Source organism: Cyclopterus lumpus, chromosome 5 (genome assembly GCF_009769545.1).
Source record: "Cyclopterus lumpus isolate fCycLum1 chromosome 5, fCycLum1.pri, whole genome shotgun sequence".
In the NCBI taxonomy this organism is placed as follows: Eukaryota; Metazoa; Chordata; class Actinopteri; order Perciformes; family Cyclopteridae; genus Cyclopterus; species Cyclopterus lumpus.
Genome location: NC_046970.1, coordinates 23,463,230 through 23,483,420, shown reverse-complemented (window position 1 = coordinate 23,483,420; position 20,191 = coordinate 23,463,230). Strand labels below are relative to the sequence as shown.

Below are 20,191 nucleotides of genomic sequence, written 5' to 3'. Positions count from 1 at the left end.
TCTCATATCGCAATTATTGATATAATAGATAGATATTGCCCAGCCCTACTCAATATGCGGAGGAAGATCATGAGACGTGATCAACAGCTCCAGAACAGCTGCTAAATGGACCCTATGGATCAACATGGATCTACTTTCAGACGGACCGGAGACATTTCTTCCTCACCCAAATAAGAATTTGACTTTTATTTGCTCTTTATTCATTTATTTAGTAAGTTATGTTTTGCTGCTTTTATATCTCTGTAAACTGAATATCTTTAGATCAGAAACCTGATTTTCTGGGAAACTGCGATAAACATTTTTCCTTATTTTATTGACCAAACCATGAAAAGTAATCAGAAACTCGGGCCAATAACATAACATCCTGTGCTAAAGTGTCAATACCCTCATACGGACAGATTATCTGTATTAACATATCACACACACAATATTTCAACAAAAAGAAACATTCATTTTTCCAGAGGCACAAAAGATCCATATGGCACAATACAATAAAAATAATCTCTATGACGACAGACATTAAAATACAACAGAATTAAAAGAAAAGCAAAAAAAAAAAAACAGGAATCAACACAATAAGGGTCTGAAATTAACCCTCAACGGACGTCTCATGAAGGACGACGACGACGTTGCCATGGTTTCACAAAACGATTGATTTCCTTCTTTCAGGTGATTTTTTGTGTAAAACTTGCTGCAGAGAGATCAATGTATTGACTTTAAAATCATTCCTTTGTGATGCATTTATAGATAAAAAGACACACGCGCACATCTAATCTGATCCAGTTCGGTCTGATGACTTGAATATTAACCGATATTACAAAATAAAATTGAATTGAATTGAATTGAATATCTGGCTGGTGGAGAGAAGTGAACCTTGTCATGTGCTTTTAGTCCCTTTTGCTCATCTTTAAAAAAAAAAAGAAAGAAGAAAACTCAAGATCCATTGATAAAAACACACCCGTAATATTATCGTGAATTTATAATAACCACTAGATTATTTAAGGCTTGAACCAAGTTACACCACAACCTCCAATCGGGTTTCCACACAGAGAATAGATTTAAAGTGTCATTTTAAGAAGAACACCGGTTTATAAAAGCTTATTTAACAAACTCAAACCCAGAACCCTGCAACATGAGCACACGGCTATGAATTAATAAAATAAAAATAGATTTTTCTCTCTGTAGCAAGTTCATTTTCAGAGAAAGAAGAAAATCTTAAAACAAGACGTGTGACGTGATCAGCAGGGGCCGAAACAAAAACGTGCACAAGCAGCAGAACGGGGGTATATATATATATATATATAAAAAAAAAAAATACACATTTATTGTGGTGCAAAGAAGCTAAAAATCATTTAAAACCCCAAAAACATCTCAAATAAATCGGTAAAGATGCTGCTGGAGAATTTCAGACCCCGAATACAAATCAGAGCCGACCAGGCTCGTCGCCGTGGATACGAGCCGCAGAACCGACGTCTGACCAGAGTCTCACACACACACGAAAGTGCAGGTTGGACGTCGCCGAGCGAGGCCGCGGTGTCCAATGAGAGCGAGGCAGCGGTGTCCAATGAGAGCGAGGCAGCGGCACGCCGCCTTCACGTTGCGCCGCGTTCAGCAGCCAAAGTCTTGACGCGAGGCAGAAGGAAGTGTTCCACGTCGGGCCTCTCCGGTTCCACGTAGTGAGAACTAAAGAGGCAGAAGGAAGTGTTCCACGTCGGGCTTCTCCGGTTCCCCGTAGTGAGAACTAAAGAGGCAGAAGGAAGTGTTCCACGTCGGGCTTCTCCGGTTCCCCGTAGTGAGAACTAAAGAGGCAGAAGGAAGTGTTCCACGTCGGGCCTCTCCGGTTCCCCGTAGTGAGAACTAAAGAGGCAGAAGGAAGTGTTCCACGTCGGGCCTCTCCGGTTCCCCGTAGTGAGAACTAAAGAGGCAGAAGGAAGTGTTCCACGTCGGGCCTCTCCGGTTCCCAGTAGTGAGAACTAAAGAGGCAGAAGGAAGTGTTCCACGTCGGGCCTCTCCGGTTCCCAGTAGTGAGAACTAAAGAGGCAGAAGGAAGTGTTCCACGTCGGGCCTCTCCGGTTCCCACGTAGTGAGAACTAAAGAGGCAGAAGGAAGTGTTCCACGTCGGGCCTCTCCGGTTCCACGTAGTGAGAACTAAAGAGGCAGAAGGAACTGTTCCACGTCGGGCCTCTCCGGTTCCCCGTAGTGAGAACTAAAGAGGCAGAAGGAAGTGTTCCACGTCGGGCCTCTCCGGTTCCCAGTAGTGAGAACTAAAGAGGCAGAAGGAAGTGTTCCACGTCGGGCCTCTCCGGTTCCCCCGTAGTGAGAACTAAAGAGGCAGAAGGAAGTGTTCCACGTCGGGCCTCTCCGGTTCCACGTAGTGAGAACTAAAGAGGCAGAAGGAACTGTTCCACGTCGGGCCTCTCCGGTTCCCCGTAGTGAGAACTAAAGAGGCAGAAGGAAGTGTTCCACGTCGGGCCTCTCCGGTTCCACGTAGTGAGAACTAAAGAGGCAGAAGGAAGTGTTCCACGTCGGGCCTCTCCGGTTCCCCCGTAGTGAGAACTAAAGAGGCAGAAGGAAGTGTTCCACGTCGGGCCTCTCCGGTTCCCCCGTAGTGAGAACTAAAGAGGCAGAAGGAAGTGTTCCACGTCGGGCCTCTCCGGTTCCCCGTAGTGAGAACTAAAGAGGCAGAAGGAAGTGTTCCACGTCGGGCCTCTCCGGTTCCCAGTAGTGAGAACTAAAGAGGCAGAAGGAACTGTTCCACGTCGGGCCTCTCCGGTTCCACGTAGTGAGAACTAAAGAGGCAGAAGGAAGTGTTCCACGTCGGGCCTCTCCGGTTCCACGTAGTGAGAACTAAAGAGGCAGAAGGAAGTGTTCCACGTCGGGCATCTCCGGTTCCCCGTAGTGAGAACTAAAGAGGCAGAAGGAAGTGTTCCACGTCGGGCCTCTCCGGTTCCCAGTAGTGAGAACTAAAGAGGCAGAAGGAAGTGTTCCACGTCGGGCCTCTCCGGTTCCACGTAGTGAGAACTAAAGAGGCAGAAGGAAGTGTTCCACGTCGGGCCTCTCCGGTTCCACGTAGTGAGAACTAAAGAGGCAGAAGGAAGTGTTCCACGTCGGGCCTCTCCGGTTCCCCGTAGTGAGAACTAAAGAGGCAGAAGGAACTGTTCCACGTCGGGCCTCTCCGGTTCCCCGTAGTGAGAACTAAAGAGGCAGAAGGAACTGTTCCACGTCGGGCCTCTCCGGTTCCCCCGTAGTGAGAACTAAAGAGGCAGAAGGAGGTGTTCCACGTCGGGCCTCTCCGGTTCCCCGTAGTGAGAACTAAAGAGGCAGAAGGAGGTGTTCCACGTCGGGCCTCTCCGGTTCCCCGTAGTGAGAACTAAAGAGGCAGAAGGAAGTGTTCCACGTCGGGCCTCTCCGGTTCCCCGTAGTGAGAACTAAAGAGGCAGAAGGAGGTGTTCCACGTCGGGCCTCTCCGGTTCCCCGTAGTGAGAACTAAAGAGGCAGAAGGAGGTGTTCCACGTCGGGCCTCTCCGGTTCCCCGTAGTGAGAACTAAAGAGGCAGAAGGAGGTGTTCCACGTCGGGCCTCTCCGGTTCCCCGTAGTGAGAACTACGGCGTGACGTTGGGATTGTTTACACGACGATTCGGTCAAGTTTGCATCCAAATTGGAGCACAACTTTAAAAAAAAAAAAATAAATTCCAGAAAAAGATTTATACATCTTAAAAAATATGCAATATATAGTACATTTGTACTTTTTCTAAAGATGTATAAATCTTCTTCTTTCCGTTTCCATTTAGTCTTTAATTGAAGGTGAGCAACAAAAATAAATAAAGTGTATTATTTGTTTGTTTTCTCCCAGAATTGTTCTTATGCATTTAAGAAAAGTGTGTTTTTTAGGAACATAATTCTAGACAAAAATGACGACATTGATTTGAGTGATTGCGTCGTTTTTGTTTGTTTGTTTGTTTGTGCGGTGAAGCGTCACGAGAGGTTCTCCAAGAGGGGAAAGCCGGAGTTTGGATCAGACGGCGTCATCGGTGCCGGAGCGCCGACATTCAGACATTTAGGATCCGGGAGACTCGACTTCACCACGAAGCGGCTCCAAAACTTAAAATGGAAAAAACATTCAACCGCCACCTTGACGAGCAGAAGAGAAGCACAAAGCTCGGCGCCTCGGACCGTCCAGAGTATTTTTTAAGGGAGGATTGAGGTGGCCCCTCCCCCCACCACATCCTCTCCTCTTTCTAACCACAGCAACAGATTTTAAAAATGTAAAAGCAGCAGGAGAAAAAAAAGAAAGAAAAAAAAAGAAGCAGAAATAGCAATAAAAAGTAAAACGGTACTTGTAATTTCTTTCTTTTTTTTTGTGTGTGTGTTAGTGATTCCTTTTCACATCTCAAGGGAGCGACGTTGTGAACCGTTCCCGACCACAGTGCAGAGCCAGCGGGGGTCGGCCCGGGTCGCCGTCGTGGCGTTTTTCCTTTCTTTCTTCTTCCTGTTCGAGGTCAGGTGGGCGGGGTCAGATGGAGATGGGCGGGGTCAGATGACGGGTCGGTTGCCGTCGGCGACCTCGGCCTTCTTCAGTTTGCCCTTACTGAAGGCCTGGATGGAGCTCAGCAAGGCGTTGCGACCTCCTCCTCCTCCTCCTCCTCCTCCTCCTCCTCCTCCCGCCGCGTCAGAGGAGGACGGAGGAGGAGGAGAGGAGGAGGAGGAGGAGTCCAGCGTCGGAGGAGGAGGAAGAGGAGGAGGAGGGGGAGGAGCAGTCAGGGCTCCTGGATGAAGGAGAACATGAAAGAAAAGGAGTGTGAGAAATCAACACCGCTGGTTTCTGGTGACAGTCAGTTTCCCCAGGAGCTGGTCACACAAAGATAACGTTAGACTGGTCTACTGGTTCGTACTGGTCTTAGTTTTACTCTTGAACTGGTTTAGTTAAATTTAAACTCATTAGTCAAAGACACTCAACCAGTAGAGGGACGTAACTTCACATGAAGTCTGATTAACCGTTAGTTTTATTATAACATTGGCACAACATTGTTTTGCATTACTTTATCATTTAAATGGATTATTAATTAATAGTTAATACATCGTTTACGATTGCTGTATAGTTCAGTTAAAAGCAATAAGACTTTTAAGTTATCAAATGCCTTATTAAATTGGTCAGAAGCCATAAAAAAAACCGAAACAACTGAAGCTTATATTTACAGTCGATGACCCCTTTATGAAGGGTGACATAGCGGGACCAGTATTTGTTCTGTGGGTACCATCTTTGTGCAACCAGCCCCTCCAGATCCAGATCCAGATCCAGATCCCGGCTGAACTCAATCCACCATAAGTCTCCATTAAAGACACTAAAGTAAATATGGTGAATTGAACCCTGAACCTGGTGCACTCTCTTACCGTTGTGCCATTGTGCATCCCCACACTGGGTAGAAACCCCGGGGGTTAACATGGAGGCGAAGCAGAGGACTAGAATGACGTAATGAAAGCCGACGGACGCCAACCACACCTGGAAAAACCCGTCACTGCAGAAGGCCATTGGCATGTTTGAGGAGGATTTCATTATTGGAATAACCCGGTTTTTAAAAATTTGTTATGGCTGAGCCGAACAGCCAAAAAAAACACAAGTTAGATTTGAATTATTTCATAGTCATTTAATTTAGTCATAATTGAACATTGCCTGCGGGGGTGACTGATCATCTCCAGGCTGTGGAACAAACTCCCTTTCATTACATTTAGCCACAGTGGCCTGTACTGGTTTCCCCCCAGTAGTCACAGACGCCTCCCAGCGAGACGTCTCGCGATGCGTCAGATCGGAGCTCAGCCGCGTTTCACAGTTAATGAGATTAAAATGTGAAATCTGTGCTCATTATCTGTGCACATCTTCTACAGCTGTGCTCACCGCCACGGAGGGACGGAAATGTTGACTGCGGTTAATTATCTGCGGCCTATTTTTAGGTCTCTGCGAGTTAATCTCTTAATAGAAATTATTTATAAACCAACGGTCCCGTATTTATCAAGCAAAATGTCTTCCAGAGGTTCAACTGGAACTAAAACGCTCAGAGTAAGACAGAGTTACGGATGAAGAGCAACAGGAAGTAGAAAATACAGAATGGCGTCCATCTTTATATATACGATATTTTTGTGTTTTGACAAATAACTTATATATATAACCAGTTACCAGGTTATATATGTTATGAGTTATATATGGTTCAATATGTAGTGTTTGTTTGTTTAATTTATTTTATATATATATATATATATATATATATATATATATATATATATATATATATATATATATATATATATATTTATTTTAGTGTATTTCCCAAGACTGGGGACAGAAAAAAATAATTGTATTAATTAATATAAAAATAAATAAATTATATATATAAATTAAATAATTTTTTTCTGTCCCCAGTCTTGGGAAATACACAAAAAATATGAACATCTCTCTCAAATATTGACATATTTCCACATCTTTCCTCCTACAGACTGATCTGCTTTAGCGAGTAAGGAACCCTCTTAAATATCAGCATGAGTCTTTTTCTTAATTAGCAAAGTTAATTAAATGATTTTACTTCTAGGTCACTCTGGACTGCTTTGATAAATACGGGCCCAGATGTAAATTACTCAATGTTTGTAACCAATGTGCTTAACAACGGAAACCTGCCAGTGTAAAGAAACCCCCAAAAAACGTTTATCTGGTTCATTAAAGATGTTTTATGGACAAAGTATTATCTGAATATTAAACAAAACATGTGAAAATCCTGATAAAAAAGGTTTTCTGAAGGGTTTGGTCAACAGCAGAGCAGCTCTAGGGGACTGTGGGAAAATAAACGGACATCAGCTAATAGCAACGGATCATATTATCATCAGTTCAATATACATTTATGCCCCCCCACCCCCCCCACCACACGAGCAGACGTAACACAACAAAACAAAGACAGACCAACGGACATGCTGCAGCCGACCAGACGGACAGATCACAATCTCCAATGAGAACATGGGGTCTGAATCAGGGCGGAGTCGGACTGAGAGGTTTGGAGATCATTGCAGATTGTGAGTTTTTTTTTTTTTTTCTTTCATAAAAGCCGCACGTACACCCTCTTCCAGGCAAACGGAGACTCACTCACTGAGTTCTACTTTCAGTCTCTGGAGAAGCGATGGAAGTATTGATGTATTTATGTACATCTAGAATCACCGCCTCATGGTTGTATCCTTCCACCAACCAATCATGTTTTATTTTACGTCCATGTCTTAAGAAAATATCATCACTTCCTCATGTTACCCTATTAGACGTGCGTGTGTGACGCATACCAAATGTTTGCCAATGAGGAAGCGTCTTAAACTTGCATTCTCTCTCCTGACCACCAGGGGGCGTCTCCTCTGGTTGTATAGAAGTCTATGCTTCATGTCTTAAAGCTGCATTCTCTCTCCTGACCACCAGGGGGCGACTCTGGTGTTAAATCCAGTATTGGTCCGGCCATATTGAGAACAATGTAATAAAAGCCACCGGACCTAAAGGACGCGTTTCAGCTTCCAGGAAGCTCGTTTTTAACGTGATCAACTCAACTCTTTTTATATTCTATTCATTCACTGCTTCAGATCACAAGCATGAGGCTGACCTTTGCGACCAGGAGGTTGCTAGGAAATGAGGGTGTACGACAGCTTTAAAAACCACAAGTGACCATCATCATCATCATCATCATCATCATCATTATAAATCGTTTACTTTACCCAACCACACGGTCAGAATGGAGCATGCTCTATGGTGGAGACGGCACAGGAAAGACAGAGAGAGAGAGAGAGAGACGATAATTAACTGCTCAGTGGACCAATCAGCATTTACACAGAATCTCCAGGACAAAGAGGTGAGGAAATGAGAAGAGGAGGAGGACAGGAAATAAGGACAGGAAATAAGCAGAAGAAATAAGAGGAAGAGAGGCAATAAGCAGAAAAGGAAATAAGAAGGGAGACAGGCTAATATCAAGGAAGGAAACGCCACATTTGTGTCAATACGTTGTGGAAGTTTGGTGATATTCGGTCAATAAATCTCATGAAAAGGACCAAAATCAAGTATATTTTGGATTCATCTGTGCCAGATTGGCCCAAATATTGTATCAAACAATTATAATTATTAGTTGTTCTGATTTGTGTAACACTTTAAATGTTGCAGCTAGTAATGCTGAGATAATTTTAATTACTTTATAAACTGCTGGGTAACTTTAACTACAATAATACATTATAATGCATCAGTTGATCCATATGTTGAAAAGTACAATATTTTTACACTGTAGTGGAATAGGAGTATCAAAAAAATGGAAATACTCAAGTAAAGAACAAGTAACTCAAAATTGAGCTGTTTTAGTAAATGACTGAGCCTTTAAAACAAAAATATTAAACTATATTATGTATTAATAAACTGGGTCTTTTCACAGGATTTGTTGTCAACAACAAGCATTAGGAATACCACCAGACTCCTGCTTTAAAGATATAAAACATCAGCGAGCTGGAGACACAACAAAGTGAGTCAGACACACTGGATCCAGGGTCACATGATCAGAGAAGACGTGAAGAGAGACAGGCAGGTCCAAGGCTTAGTCTTCACATCTCAGATGGAGGCAAGAAGTTGAGGGTTAACCATAAAGATGCAGTTATTGATCTGAGCAGCATGATGAGACCTCACACATTGACAGGTTCTCACCACAGGACGTCCGATATGTCAGAGAGACACCGGGAAGACAGACAGACAGAGACAGACAGACAGACAGACAGACAGACAGACAGACAGGGCCTACCTGTGGTGGATGGGGGGGTGGGGGAGGAGGGGCATGTGGGAGGGGAACTGGCTCCAGAACCTGAAGATGGACGGAAAAACTATTACTTTAGTAATTAACACACCGGCTACCTGGTCAATAAGTCAATAAGCTCCTCCCCGTTAGGTTGTCAATGAGCTCCTCCCTTTACGGTGTCAATGAGCTCCTCCCTTTATGTTGTCAATAAGCTCCTCCCCTTTACGGTTTCAATGAGGTCCTCCCTTTACGTTGTCAATGAGCTCCTCCCCTTTACGTTGTCAATAAGCTCCTCTCTTTACGTTGTCAATGAGCTCCTCTCTTTACGTTGTCAATGAGCTCCTCTCTTTACGTTGTCAATGAGCTCCTCTCTTTACGTTGTCAATGAGCTCCTCTCTTTACGGTGTCAATGAGCTCCTCTCTTTACGTTGTCAATGAGCTCCTCTCTTTACGTTGTCAATGAGCTCCTCCCTTTACGTTGTCAATGAGCTCCTCCCTTTACGGTGTCAATGAGCTCCTCTCTTTACGGTGTCAATGAGCTCCTCTCTTTACGTTGTCAATGAGCTCCTCTCTTTACGTTGTCAATGAGCTCCTCCCTTTACGGTGTCAATGAGCTCCTCTCTTTACGGTGTCAATGAGCTCCTCCCTTTACGTTGTCAATGAGCTCCCTTCCTTTACGTTGTCAATGAGCTCCTCCCCTTTACGTTGTCAATGAGCTCCTCCCCTTTACGTTGTCAATGAGCTCCTCCCCTTTACGGTGTCAATGAGCTACTCCCTTTACGTTGTCAATGAGCTCCACCCTTTACGGTGTCAATGAGCTCCTCTCTTTACGGTGTCAATGTGCTCCTCCCCTTTACGTTGTCAATGAGCTCCTCCCTTTACGTTGTCAATGAGCTACTCCCTTTACGGTGTCAATGAGCTCCTCCCTTTACATTGTCAATGAGCTACTCCCTTTACGGTGTCAATGTGCTCCTCCCCTTTACGTTGTCAATGAGCTCCTCCCTTTACGTTGTCAATGTGCTCCTCCCCTTTACGTTGTCAATGAGCTACTCCCTTTACGGTGTCAATGAGCTCCTCCCTTTACGGTGTCAATGAGCTCCTCTCTTTACGGTGTCAATGAGCTCCTCCCTTTACATTGTCAATGAGCTACTCCCTTTACGGTGTCAATGAGCTCCACCCTTTACGGTGTCAATGTGCTCCTCCCCTTTACGTTGTCAATGAGCTCCTCCCTTTACGTTGTCAATGAGCTACTCCCTTTACGGTGTCAATAAGCTCCTCCCTTTACGTTGTCAATGAGCTCCTCCCTTTATGGTGTCAATAAGCTCCTCCCCTTTACGTGGTGGTTCACCAGCAGTGACCTACCAGAGTTGTTGTTGTTTCTGACCGAGACGTCTTCTTCGTTTTCATAAGCCGACTGTCTGGACTTCTGCAGACAGAGCACAGCGGTGTTAGTTATGAGTTCCTGTGTCACCGACACGCTTCAGCCAACCGGTCTGCTGGTGACACCGACCTTCCTCGCCAGAACCTTCCTCCTCTTCCTCTCCTCCTCCGAGCCGTGGTGCGAGCGAGCTCTGGTCAGCCTCCTGTGCTGGTGGATCTTCAGTCAAACACACATTCACAGAGTTACGTCTTCATATTCACCAGCGTCATGCAACCGTTGCACAAAACAACAACAACAACAACACAAAGAGAGAAACGGTAGAAAAGGAGAAATCCCGTTCGTCTATATTCTTATAATCCGAGCATCAGAGGAGAAGCAGAATGAAGAGAATGACAGAGAATGAAGCTGCTGAAACGCTTCATAAAACACTGCGTGACCTTCAGCTTTATGGGCGGCTGCCTCGCCGCGCTGCCGTTAATGTTTACGACCCCGTCGGCGCCACTTCCTGTCCCGGCTGGGCTTGTTCTCAGGACGCCGGTTAAACTCTGGCAGGTGAAATTATTGTTGCCTTTCAGTCATTCTGCGACGTCATTTCCCACAACCTCCTTAATGACATCAACCTCCTTAATGACATCAACCTCCTTAATGACATCGATGTCATTAAGGAGGTTGTGGGAAATGACGTCGCAGGCTTTTTCCCACAGTGTTTTATGACCTCCTCCTCTCGTAGAGGTCACGGATTCAAAATATTAAAGATATTTGGGGGTAAATTGTTGACGGAGCCTCGAGGAGGAGACGCGTCCTCCCCGAAGGTCTTTAGTGGAGAAGATAAACAAAAAAGGGACCCACCACTCTCTGCTCCTCCTGCAGCCTCCTCTCCAGACTCTCCTTCGCAGCCTTCAGCGCCTCTTTTAGCCGGCTGGGAACCTGGAGGGAGAAAGGGAGGAGAGGGAAGGGAGAAGTTAGAGATGGAGGGAAGAGAAGAGAGAGAGAGAGAGAGAGAGAGAGAGAGGAGGGAAGGAGGGAGAGAGGGAGGGAAGGAGAGAGAGAGAGATTCAGAGATCTGCTTCATCTTTGTTGAATAATGGTTCTGAAGTAGAAACATGAAGCTGCTCTTCTCACTTTGATCTGGAGCTTTTCTGAGTGTTGGAGCCGGACGTCACTGAAGAGCCTGTGAAACACAAACTGACTCATCAATAAAATAAAATAAAGACCCCAAAGACACATTAAGAACCCAAAGAACACATCCTGGTTCCTGTGCATGTCTCACATTAAATCACAGACCTTGATTAGTGTAGAAAGCCGAATGGACGACATGTTATTTAAGTTGACGTCTCCAACGGGATTCTTACGTTGGATTTTGGAATTATTGCAGAAAAAGAGCTCCGAGGTGATAAAAGGTTTACGATACGCAGCTTGGCCTCTCTTTCCAATCAATAAACTGGGATCAGTTTATTGATTGGAAAGCTGTGAGTCATCTGCGTGTTTTTGCTGCTCAATTAAAACTCACGGTGTCTGGATGAGCTGCGACACGGTGGGCATCCCGTTCTTACAGGCTTCTGTGGACAAAATGGACTGCAGCACTGACGCTGAAAACACACACACACACACACACACACACACACACACACACACAATAAATCAACAGAGCATGTTTAAGAACATTTAAGTGAACTTGATGTTTCAGGTCAAAATGCCTGAAGGACAACATCTATACATGTTAATCTGTCTCTGTGTGTGTATGTGAGTGTGTGTGTGTGTGTGTGTGTGTGTACCGACCCACAGCGCTGTCGGGGACAGCGGGGTATTGATCGACGGGGATGCCGTCCGGCGGGCGCCCGTACGTCATCTCGTAGAGTAAATGTCCGAAGCAGAAGACGTCGATGCTCTCGGTGGTCTGCAGATGCACGTGGACACAAAGTCACTTTTCAATGAGCGCACGTCAGTGCACGTGCAGCGTCACGACGCTCTAAAAGAGACGCTGTACCCCCGGCGCGTGTACGTACGTTGATCTTCCGGAGCTGGGCGAAGGCGGGTCGCAGCACGGAGGGGACGCCCAGCACGCCGTTCTCTACGTCGATCAGCCGACACACGCCGTCGTCCACGATGACGTTGGAGGCGTGCAGGTGACCGAAGAACACGCCGGAGCCGTGAAGAAGCTTCAGGCCCTGAACACACACACACACACACACACACACACACACACACACACACACACACACACACACACACACACACACACACACACACACACACACACACACACACACACACACACACACACACACACACACACACACACACACACACACACACACACACACACACACACACACACACACACACACACACACACACACACACACACACACACACACACACACACACACACACACACACACACACACACACACACACACACACACACACACACACACACACACACACACACACACACACACACACACACACACACACACACACAAGAGAGAGTGTTCTAGTAACAAGTAACCTTTTATGGTGTGTGTGTGTGTGTGTGTGTGTGTGTACCTCCAGGATCTGCCGGCCGTACAGCTTGATGTGCTGCAGTTGGAGGCCCTGACTCTTCTTGGGGTTGCAGTACTTCTTCAGGTAACTCTCTGTGGGTTTCACCTGAAGAGAGAGAGGCGGAGTCACTGGAGACTTCTGCCCGGCAACAACACCACCGAGTGCATCTCCTCAAGTACAGTTTATGAGGCCTTTGTACTTTACTTTTTTTTTTCTTCTTTTTATTCTATGGCACTTTATACTTCTACTCTACTGCACGTATTTGATGAATAGCGTCACACACACACATACACACACCTTATAGATGTGGTCTCTCAGAGAGCCTCTCTCACTGAAGGGCCGGATGAGCAGAGCCGAGGACTCACTGGTGCTGGAGAACACCAGTGGACAGAGATACGGAGTCTGGAGAGGAGGAGAGAAAGAGCTTTATTATTTACTCAATATGAATTACAATTAAATGCATCTCTGCTTAGCTTCGTCTGTCCGTCTTCTGTTAATATTTATATTAAAATGGCACAATTTAAAAGGAGGTATGAGAAGGTACCGTCGACCCACGAACGTTTGTTTCAGCATTTTATTAGCATATTTACCGGATTTGGCAATGTATCTAATGTAATGTAATACACACATATTTTTATTTATATGTGTGTGTGTATATATATATATATAATAAAGAGAGACAGAATAAATATATAATAAAACTACCCGAATGACCATCAAAAAATTGAAAATGTATACATTTTAAATGATAAATAAAAAATATTTAGTAATTCAACAATGTTTTCACAGAAATTACACATTTCTAAAAGGCACAACGATTGATTTACTTATATACACACACACACACACAGTACGTACAGACAGGCTGGTGAGCAGCTTCATTGCTGACTGCAGGTCTTTGTCGGACAGGAACTTGTCAGGACCCAGATCCACCTACAACACACACACACACACACACACACACACACACACACACACACACAGGGTTATTTATTTATAATCTTCTCTCCAGACTTTCTCCTGTAAACCAGAGTTGCACAAATGTAATTAAAAAATATTCCCAGATCCCAGTCTTCCAGATACTCTGTGGCTTTAAACTCAAGACTGCTTTCCATCGTGCACAATGCCACGCCTTTAGACCTCCTTCAAAATAAATGGGAAACGGATTTGGATGAACTAATTTTAAGCATGAATAATACAGGGCACGTTCTCTTCGATATGCCTCAGGCGTGTCGTTATTAAATTAAAAATAGTAAACCGTCTGCACGTCTAAGATTAAAGCCGGTAGAATCCAGACGCTGGAAAGTCGAGAAAAGTCCCTTCAGTCAGAGTGAAATATGGAGGAAATACCAATCAGTGAATCACATTTAATTTAATCTAAAAATGACGCTAAATTTAATCTCCACTGCAGGAAATCCATCAGCATGGATTGAAGTGAAGAGGAAAACCGTTCTTCTTTTCTCTCTCCGAGAAGAAGGAATTCAGAATTTATTCTATATTATTTATTCAAGAATTCGTGGAGTGAAACTTTTCCAGTGCAATATATAAAGGTCCTGCACCTCGGTGGAAATATAAGAAGTAGAGCGAACTTTAAAATGTCTTTTGTGCAGTATAACAACATTATAATGCTATAAATCATAAAGTTAAAGAAAACGCAAGTTGAATTTCTTTAAATCATTAATTTGACAAAAATTGGCAAACCAAGGAATATATATATTCCATAATATATACAATAAAATAAAATAAAACAGCAGGACATATTACATTTAAGAATTTAAATAATAAAAAGGAAATGAAAATGTAAAAAGAATTCTGAAGGATTTAAGAATGTATTCTACGTGATCTGGTTTTGAGTTTATTTGGAGAGAAACTCTAAATGAAACATGCAGGATAAAATGTTTTTTTGATGAAATATCAACATTTCACACATGATGTGTTCGAGGACCGTCGGAAAGTTGAAAATCTGACACTTGACTTTTATACTGAAACTTCATACAGAATTTAAGTGTTACTCAGATGATCATAACTATCTATTAATAGACCCAGATAACAACAAAGCCCCATCATGCACACTTGTATTACACGTCTGACTGAATGTATGATGATATCCAACTTATCATACAACTCCAGACATTCTTTTTGAGGGTCACAGGAAGTAGATTACATTACATGTCATGAATACATTCCTCTCGTACTCACCCAGCTCAGCAGATACCTCTCTTTGGGCTGCTCCTTGTTCTTGATGAGCACGTATTTCTTCCTGATCCTCCAGCCTTAAAAAAAACAAAAAAAACAGCACGTCACTTCATTTGAAACCCGGCCAATAAGAATCAAACAACACGTTACTCCTCTTGTACAAACAGAAAGGTCGTCCGGAGCCTCACCGTTGTCTTTGAGCGGCTCCAGGACCTCCCACTTCAGGTCCGACCGGAAGAACATGGAGACCTGCTGCAGGGCGATCTCTGAGAGAGAGAGAGAGAGAGAGACAGACATCTACTTAGCTTGGAAAGTGATAACATTATGTCCTTGTAAAACACACCAAAACCTTTAAACATAAACAGTCAGTGTTTTGACTATTCGTGTTCATAAACATGCAGCGTTCATGGTGCTACATGTGATGTCTGCCAGTGTCTCTTTTGAAACTACCACTAGAATTGTTTTATAACATGTTCATGGGTGAATTCATACAATATGTCCAAGGTGGTCCCTTTAAAAATGTACTTAAATCTGTACTGTTTGTTAGTAGTTTTATAAATTCATGTAAAATCTACATCTGCAAACCACACACACACTTTCCCCTCAGGAGGAACACACCTGTGTAGTTGGCAGAGTAGTTGTTTGGGTCGAGGAATTTCTTGACCGTCAGGGAGCTGGAAAGCAAAGGATGCTGGGTAATGGAGTCCAGGAAAGCCTGTAGTCCTCTCTGCCTCTCCGCGATGAACTCCCGGTCCATGTTTCCAATGAGCTTCTTGGGAGGAAGCGGGAGGCCGATGCCACAAACCTGCCGAGGGAGAAACATGTCGTTTGTCTTCTTCTCACCGCGAAATGCGTGTTTTTTATTATTATATTTTTAATCCACTGTCGTCCTTTCCTGTGTATTTCAGCAACGTAACCATAGAGACAGACCAACAACAGTGCCGCTGCATGTGGACTGAAGGTCAGGGCGGGAGGTCGAGGTCCGCCGGAGACCCCAAAAAGGAAACGAGCGGGCGAAACCTCAGCAGAAAAAACGTCTCACGTCCTGTTATCCAGGAACGGTCAGACTTGAACACAACACGAGTCCCAACCGGGACAATCCAACACTGACCCAGAGTCAGATCCGCACAATGGGCTTCCATTGAATATAGATTCATTAAAAAGATCAATATGACACCGCGTCACTGGGAAGATTCAAACCTGAACCCGACTCTAATGATTTTTATGGATCCAATCCGTCATCATATCTTTAAAGTAAAGAACAAACCAAAAAGAATCCGTTAATTCTACGTGAAAACCTTTTTAGATATGAGCTTTCTGTTTTAACAAGGCCAACGCCCGGTTCACTGAGCAGACAGCCAATGGGGTTTTGTTTTATTGAAACAACAACAACAACAACATCAACGCGAGTTCACTTCGAGCTAAATCACGACTGTTTGCTGTGCTGGCTCCTCATTGGTGGAACGAGCTCCCCATTGACATCAGGACAGCAGAAAGTCTCTACATCTTCCGGCGCAAACTAAAAACACATCTTTTTCGACTATACCTTGAATAGGTAGCACTTAAATGCCTTAGTAGCACTTAAATGTCCCTTACCGATAGCACTTTAGTAGCACTTAAATGGCACTTACGGATAGTACTTTGTAGTTTAACTTTATTGAAGAAATTGTACTTGCTTGATTCTTGTTGTTCTGAGTTTGGACTCACGGTTTTATGCACTTATTGTAAGTCGCTTTGGATAAAAGCGTCAGCTAAATGACATGTAATGTAATGTAATGTAATGTAATGTAATGTAATGATACTTTTACGTGCAGAAGTTGATAAACAAAGTGCACCGTGACTGTAGAGTCACCACCTCTAAGCTCCGTGTGGTAAACGACAACATCTGGAGTCTCATTTAGACACTTGTTAAAAGAAAAGCTTTTAATAAGTGTTTTTACCATGTTGTTAAACAAAATGTGAATATCTCTAAAGCTCGTGGGAACCACAGATCTCATTCTCAGCCGGCAAACCAAAACCACTTCGACTTGGAGACGAGGGAACCGGACGTGCACAAAAACGCCGACTCATTTCCGGGTTTTCAGGATTCCTGCAGCGCTCCGTTCTGGCTTCTAGATTACAAAACCTCACACGTGACCTTGAACCATTGAGCCGCCGTGACAGCGGGTCACCCTCCAACATCTCGTCGGTGCACAGACCATCAGGTCTCACGGCACCAGCCGAGGCTTGTGGGAAATCAATGACGCAACAACAACAAAAATGTGCACACAAGCTTTTCATGTTCCCAGAACAATAACAATTCACTGCTGCTCATTTTATAACGCAGACCACCATCAGTGTGAGTGACGACCGCTCGGACTTGGCTAATAGATTTTTTTATTAAGATTTCTGCATTGAAAGATGGCTGTGAAAAGTTTCATTCTTCAGCAGCAGCTTGACTAAAAGAAACTCACCACCAGGCTGCTGTTGAGGACATCAAAGTCACTGTAGCGCCGAATCACCTGCAACACACACACAGAAAGAGAGAGAGAGAGAGAGAGAGAGAGAGAGAGAGAGAGAGAGAGAGAGAGAGAGAGAGAGAGAGAGAGAGAGAGAGAGAGAGAGATATTACTGAGCTGGCTGGGATTGGTCCCTTTATCTCATTATCGGCCTCGACAGTTTAATCTTCAACACTTCTTCCAAACAAACGGATCAATTGGCGTTTCTTAAAGTCATCACGTTGCCTCCTGACAGCTGAATTCTAATTGGTTGCCATTTACCTGCCAGCTGTTCTCTGAAGACACGCCCCTCTGGACTCTGACAATGTACTCCTGAGAGATGAGAGATCAGAGGCATCAAGACATTGATTATCTGCTCATCTTAATTAACTCAAAATGTACAATAATAAGTGAAGTGAATGGTTAAAACAATGATTACACACTCAGGTCCAACATTACATCACCATACAACCTAAATGCATTGTGAGTTAGGTTTCAGTCGCAGTTTTAAAAGCAACAAAATAACCAATCAAAAACAATGAATTGTCGAGGTTTAGTACAAGTTTACGACTTTAAATAACTGTGTTTGTTACGTCGTTTAAGGAAAGAGTGTAAAAATAAAATGAGTCAATGTTGACTTTTCACAGTAACCAAAATAGAGAAAAAGCTCTACATTGCTATGAAAATAAAAAAGGGATACTTTAGAGGGGAAACGTCTGAATATATTAAGAATAAATAAGTTATCATAGGAATTTTTTTTTATTTATGAAAAAAATGAATATGTGGATAGATTCACCGTTTTATGGAGAAAAGTGTTACGTTCTAATATTACACAAATAAAACGCAATTAGATGAAAAACAATATAGGTCACAAATTAAAGAAAGGGAAAAGTAACAATATTGCAAAAAGGTCACGAAGGAACGCAGGCAAACAGGTTCATATTTCAGGAGCGTTCACTTTCGGTTTCTTTTCCAAATAAAAAAGGTTTAATAACAGCGACGCTGTTCAGTGAGGATCCGTCTCATCTTTCTCTCACACACACACTGTCTTCAGGTAATGGTGATTACATTCATACCACCGGCATTTAAACAGATGTGACATCACTTCCTGTTGACCTAGTGCAACTCTCTCAGATAATTGCACACTTCAGAGCCACACACACACACACACACACACACACACACACACAAAAATCATCCTGATGAGTTCCACATATTGAGCCATGAAGAGTGCCGCATCAGCGGATACCGGGAGTTTGAAGTATTGCAATTATTTCCACATACGAACAAAATGTGTTATTAAAAATGTCAGTGGGACATTGAACTGGGTTATTTTTCTTCTATGGATTAGAACATGCAAGTTCTGTGCAAAGTAATATTTTTGCCACCGACTGTACAATAATTTATTTGATTTAGTTGAGAGCAACACACGGTCATGTGACACACGCACCTCCATCAGACTTCCTTTCTTTCTAGTCGACTAGAAACTAACTAACTAACTAGAGCGAGTATGTAACTGTTGGGGAGATCCTCACAGCTCTTACATCATTCTGGAGTTGAGAAATTCTAGAAAGTTCTGACTCAGATTCAGCATCAAGAAAAATCTGCAATACTTTTTTGGGGGGCGGGTCCTGAATTACAAGACAGTCACAGTTTCGAGTGGACTAATACAAGTAAAACTAAACTAAATGTAAATATAATTATGGTATTAGTCTCTCCTGTGAGGTTATGTTGCTGTTGGCACTAGCATGCTAGCTGGCTAGATCAGCTGATCCCAGTCTGGACTGTCAACAAACCCCACCACCGCTGCGCCCATTATCGGACAGGCGCCTTTACGATTCCTGTGACATTGATTTGGTCACGTGACGGCCACGTGATTTAAACGTCATTTCTCACGGCGTGCACGAGTTCAAAAGTCCAAACGGCCATCATAAACACACAGAAAAAACGCAATTATTTTAATGAAACGTCAACATTTCTAAACGAGCAACGTTATATGTGAATGGGGGAAGAATCGATTAACAATACGTCGTTTATTACGCGTGTTTGGTGGAATGTTACAACGCACCATCACAGATTAAAGACAACAACGTTTGTTGTTATTGATTGCATCGATGTAAATCAATAAGACGCAATGATTTGCAACCGAATTTCGCTTTTAATCATCTTCGCGCAACAGATCGACGGTTCTCGGAGCTTCTACGATGCCAACGCTCCGGTGCCCCGGTGTCAACGCTCCGGTGCCCCGGTGTCAACGCTCCGGTGCCCCGGTGTCAACGCTCCGGTGCCCCGGTGTCAACGCTCCGGTCCAGATCAGTTTGTAAAAAACAGCTTCCAGGAAATTGCTTAATCAGTGAAAGCGAGCGAGAGTCTGCCTGTCTGTCTGTCCGATAATGGAACCGATGACGCAGCGATCGCCCCCCCTTTAAAAGACCAACAGCTAATGCCGTATTGCGGTCACGTAGCAGCCGCGAGGCATCTACCTGCCCCAGGTGAACAGCCACACCGGGCGGGTCGGTAACTCACCGTGTGGGACTGCAGGTTCTGGCTGGCTTCGATCACCGCCGTCAGGGGCACGGTGTCGTCCAGCAGCAGCCTGCCGGGGCTCGGCTTCTCCATGAAAGACATCGAAACACTGGCTCTCAAACGTCCGTGTGTCGCGGACCGAAGCCGCCGGGGAGGAGGAGGAGGAACGCCGACCTGCCCGGGAGAAGCGAACTCACCGCTGGCTGGTTAGCTTAGCTTTACTGTAACCAGGATGCGCGGCTCCGCTCTGACGTCACGGTGGGACAGCGCCCTCT

The 20,191-nt window shown here is 44.1% G+C and overlaps 1 protein-coding gene across 4 annotated transcripts; it reads right to left on the bottom strand.

Moving 5' to 3' along the window:
• Positions 1-292: 292 nt before the first annotated feature.
• pxk (PX domain containing serine/threonine kinase) lies at positions 293-20,188 on the bottom strand. 4 transcript variants are annotated; one of them, XM_034533629.1, is made up of 19 exons: positions 19,917-20,167; positions 17,673-17,723; positions 17,367-17,414; positions 15,532-15,718; positions 15,102-15,179; positions 14,917-14,990; positions 13,576-13,650; positions 13,015-13,119; positions 12,721-12,822; positions 12,177-12,338; positions 11,950-12,067; positions 11,681-11,759; positions 11,293-11,341; positions 11,020-11,097; positions 10,608-10,715; positions 10,300-10,386; positions 10,152-10,215; positions 8,796-8,855; positions 7,062-7,763 (listed from the first exon to the last, which is right to left on the bottom strand). In XM_034533629.1, exons 1-19 carry the CDS (start codon positions 20,016-20,018, stop codon positions 7,747-7,749), a joined length of 1,644 nt encoding a protein of 547 aa, XP_034389520.1. In that variant the 5' UTR covers positions 20,019-20,167; the 3' UTR covers positions 7,062-7,746. The 4 variants fall into 4 exon arrangements, 3 of the variants coding, with proteins under 3 accessions (XP_034389523.1, XP_034389520.1, XP_034389521.1); XM_034533632.1 differs by lacking the exons at positions 7,062-7,763; positions 10,608-10,715 and adding an exon at positions 293-4,766 and having other exon boundaries at positions 19,917-20,151; XM_034533630.1 differs by lacking the exon at positions 10,608-10,715 and having other exon boundaries at positions 19,917-20,188.
• Positions 20,189-20,191: the final 3 nt, after the last annotated feature.

Coding starts and splice junctions, on each gene's coding strand:
- pxk (XM_034533632.1), bottom strand. CDS start 20,018: ATGTCTTTCATGGAGAAGCCGAGCCCCGGCAGGCTGCTGCTGGACGAC. Junction 15,719..17,366: donor TCCTCAACAGCAGCCTGGTG/GTGAGTTTCTTT, acceptor CTCCCTCGGCAG/GTTTGTGGCATCGGCCTCCC. Junction 13,651..14,916: donor AGAGGTATCTGCTGAGCTGG/GTGAGTACGAGA, acceptor TGTGTGTTGTAG/GTGGATCTGGGTCCTGACAA.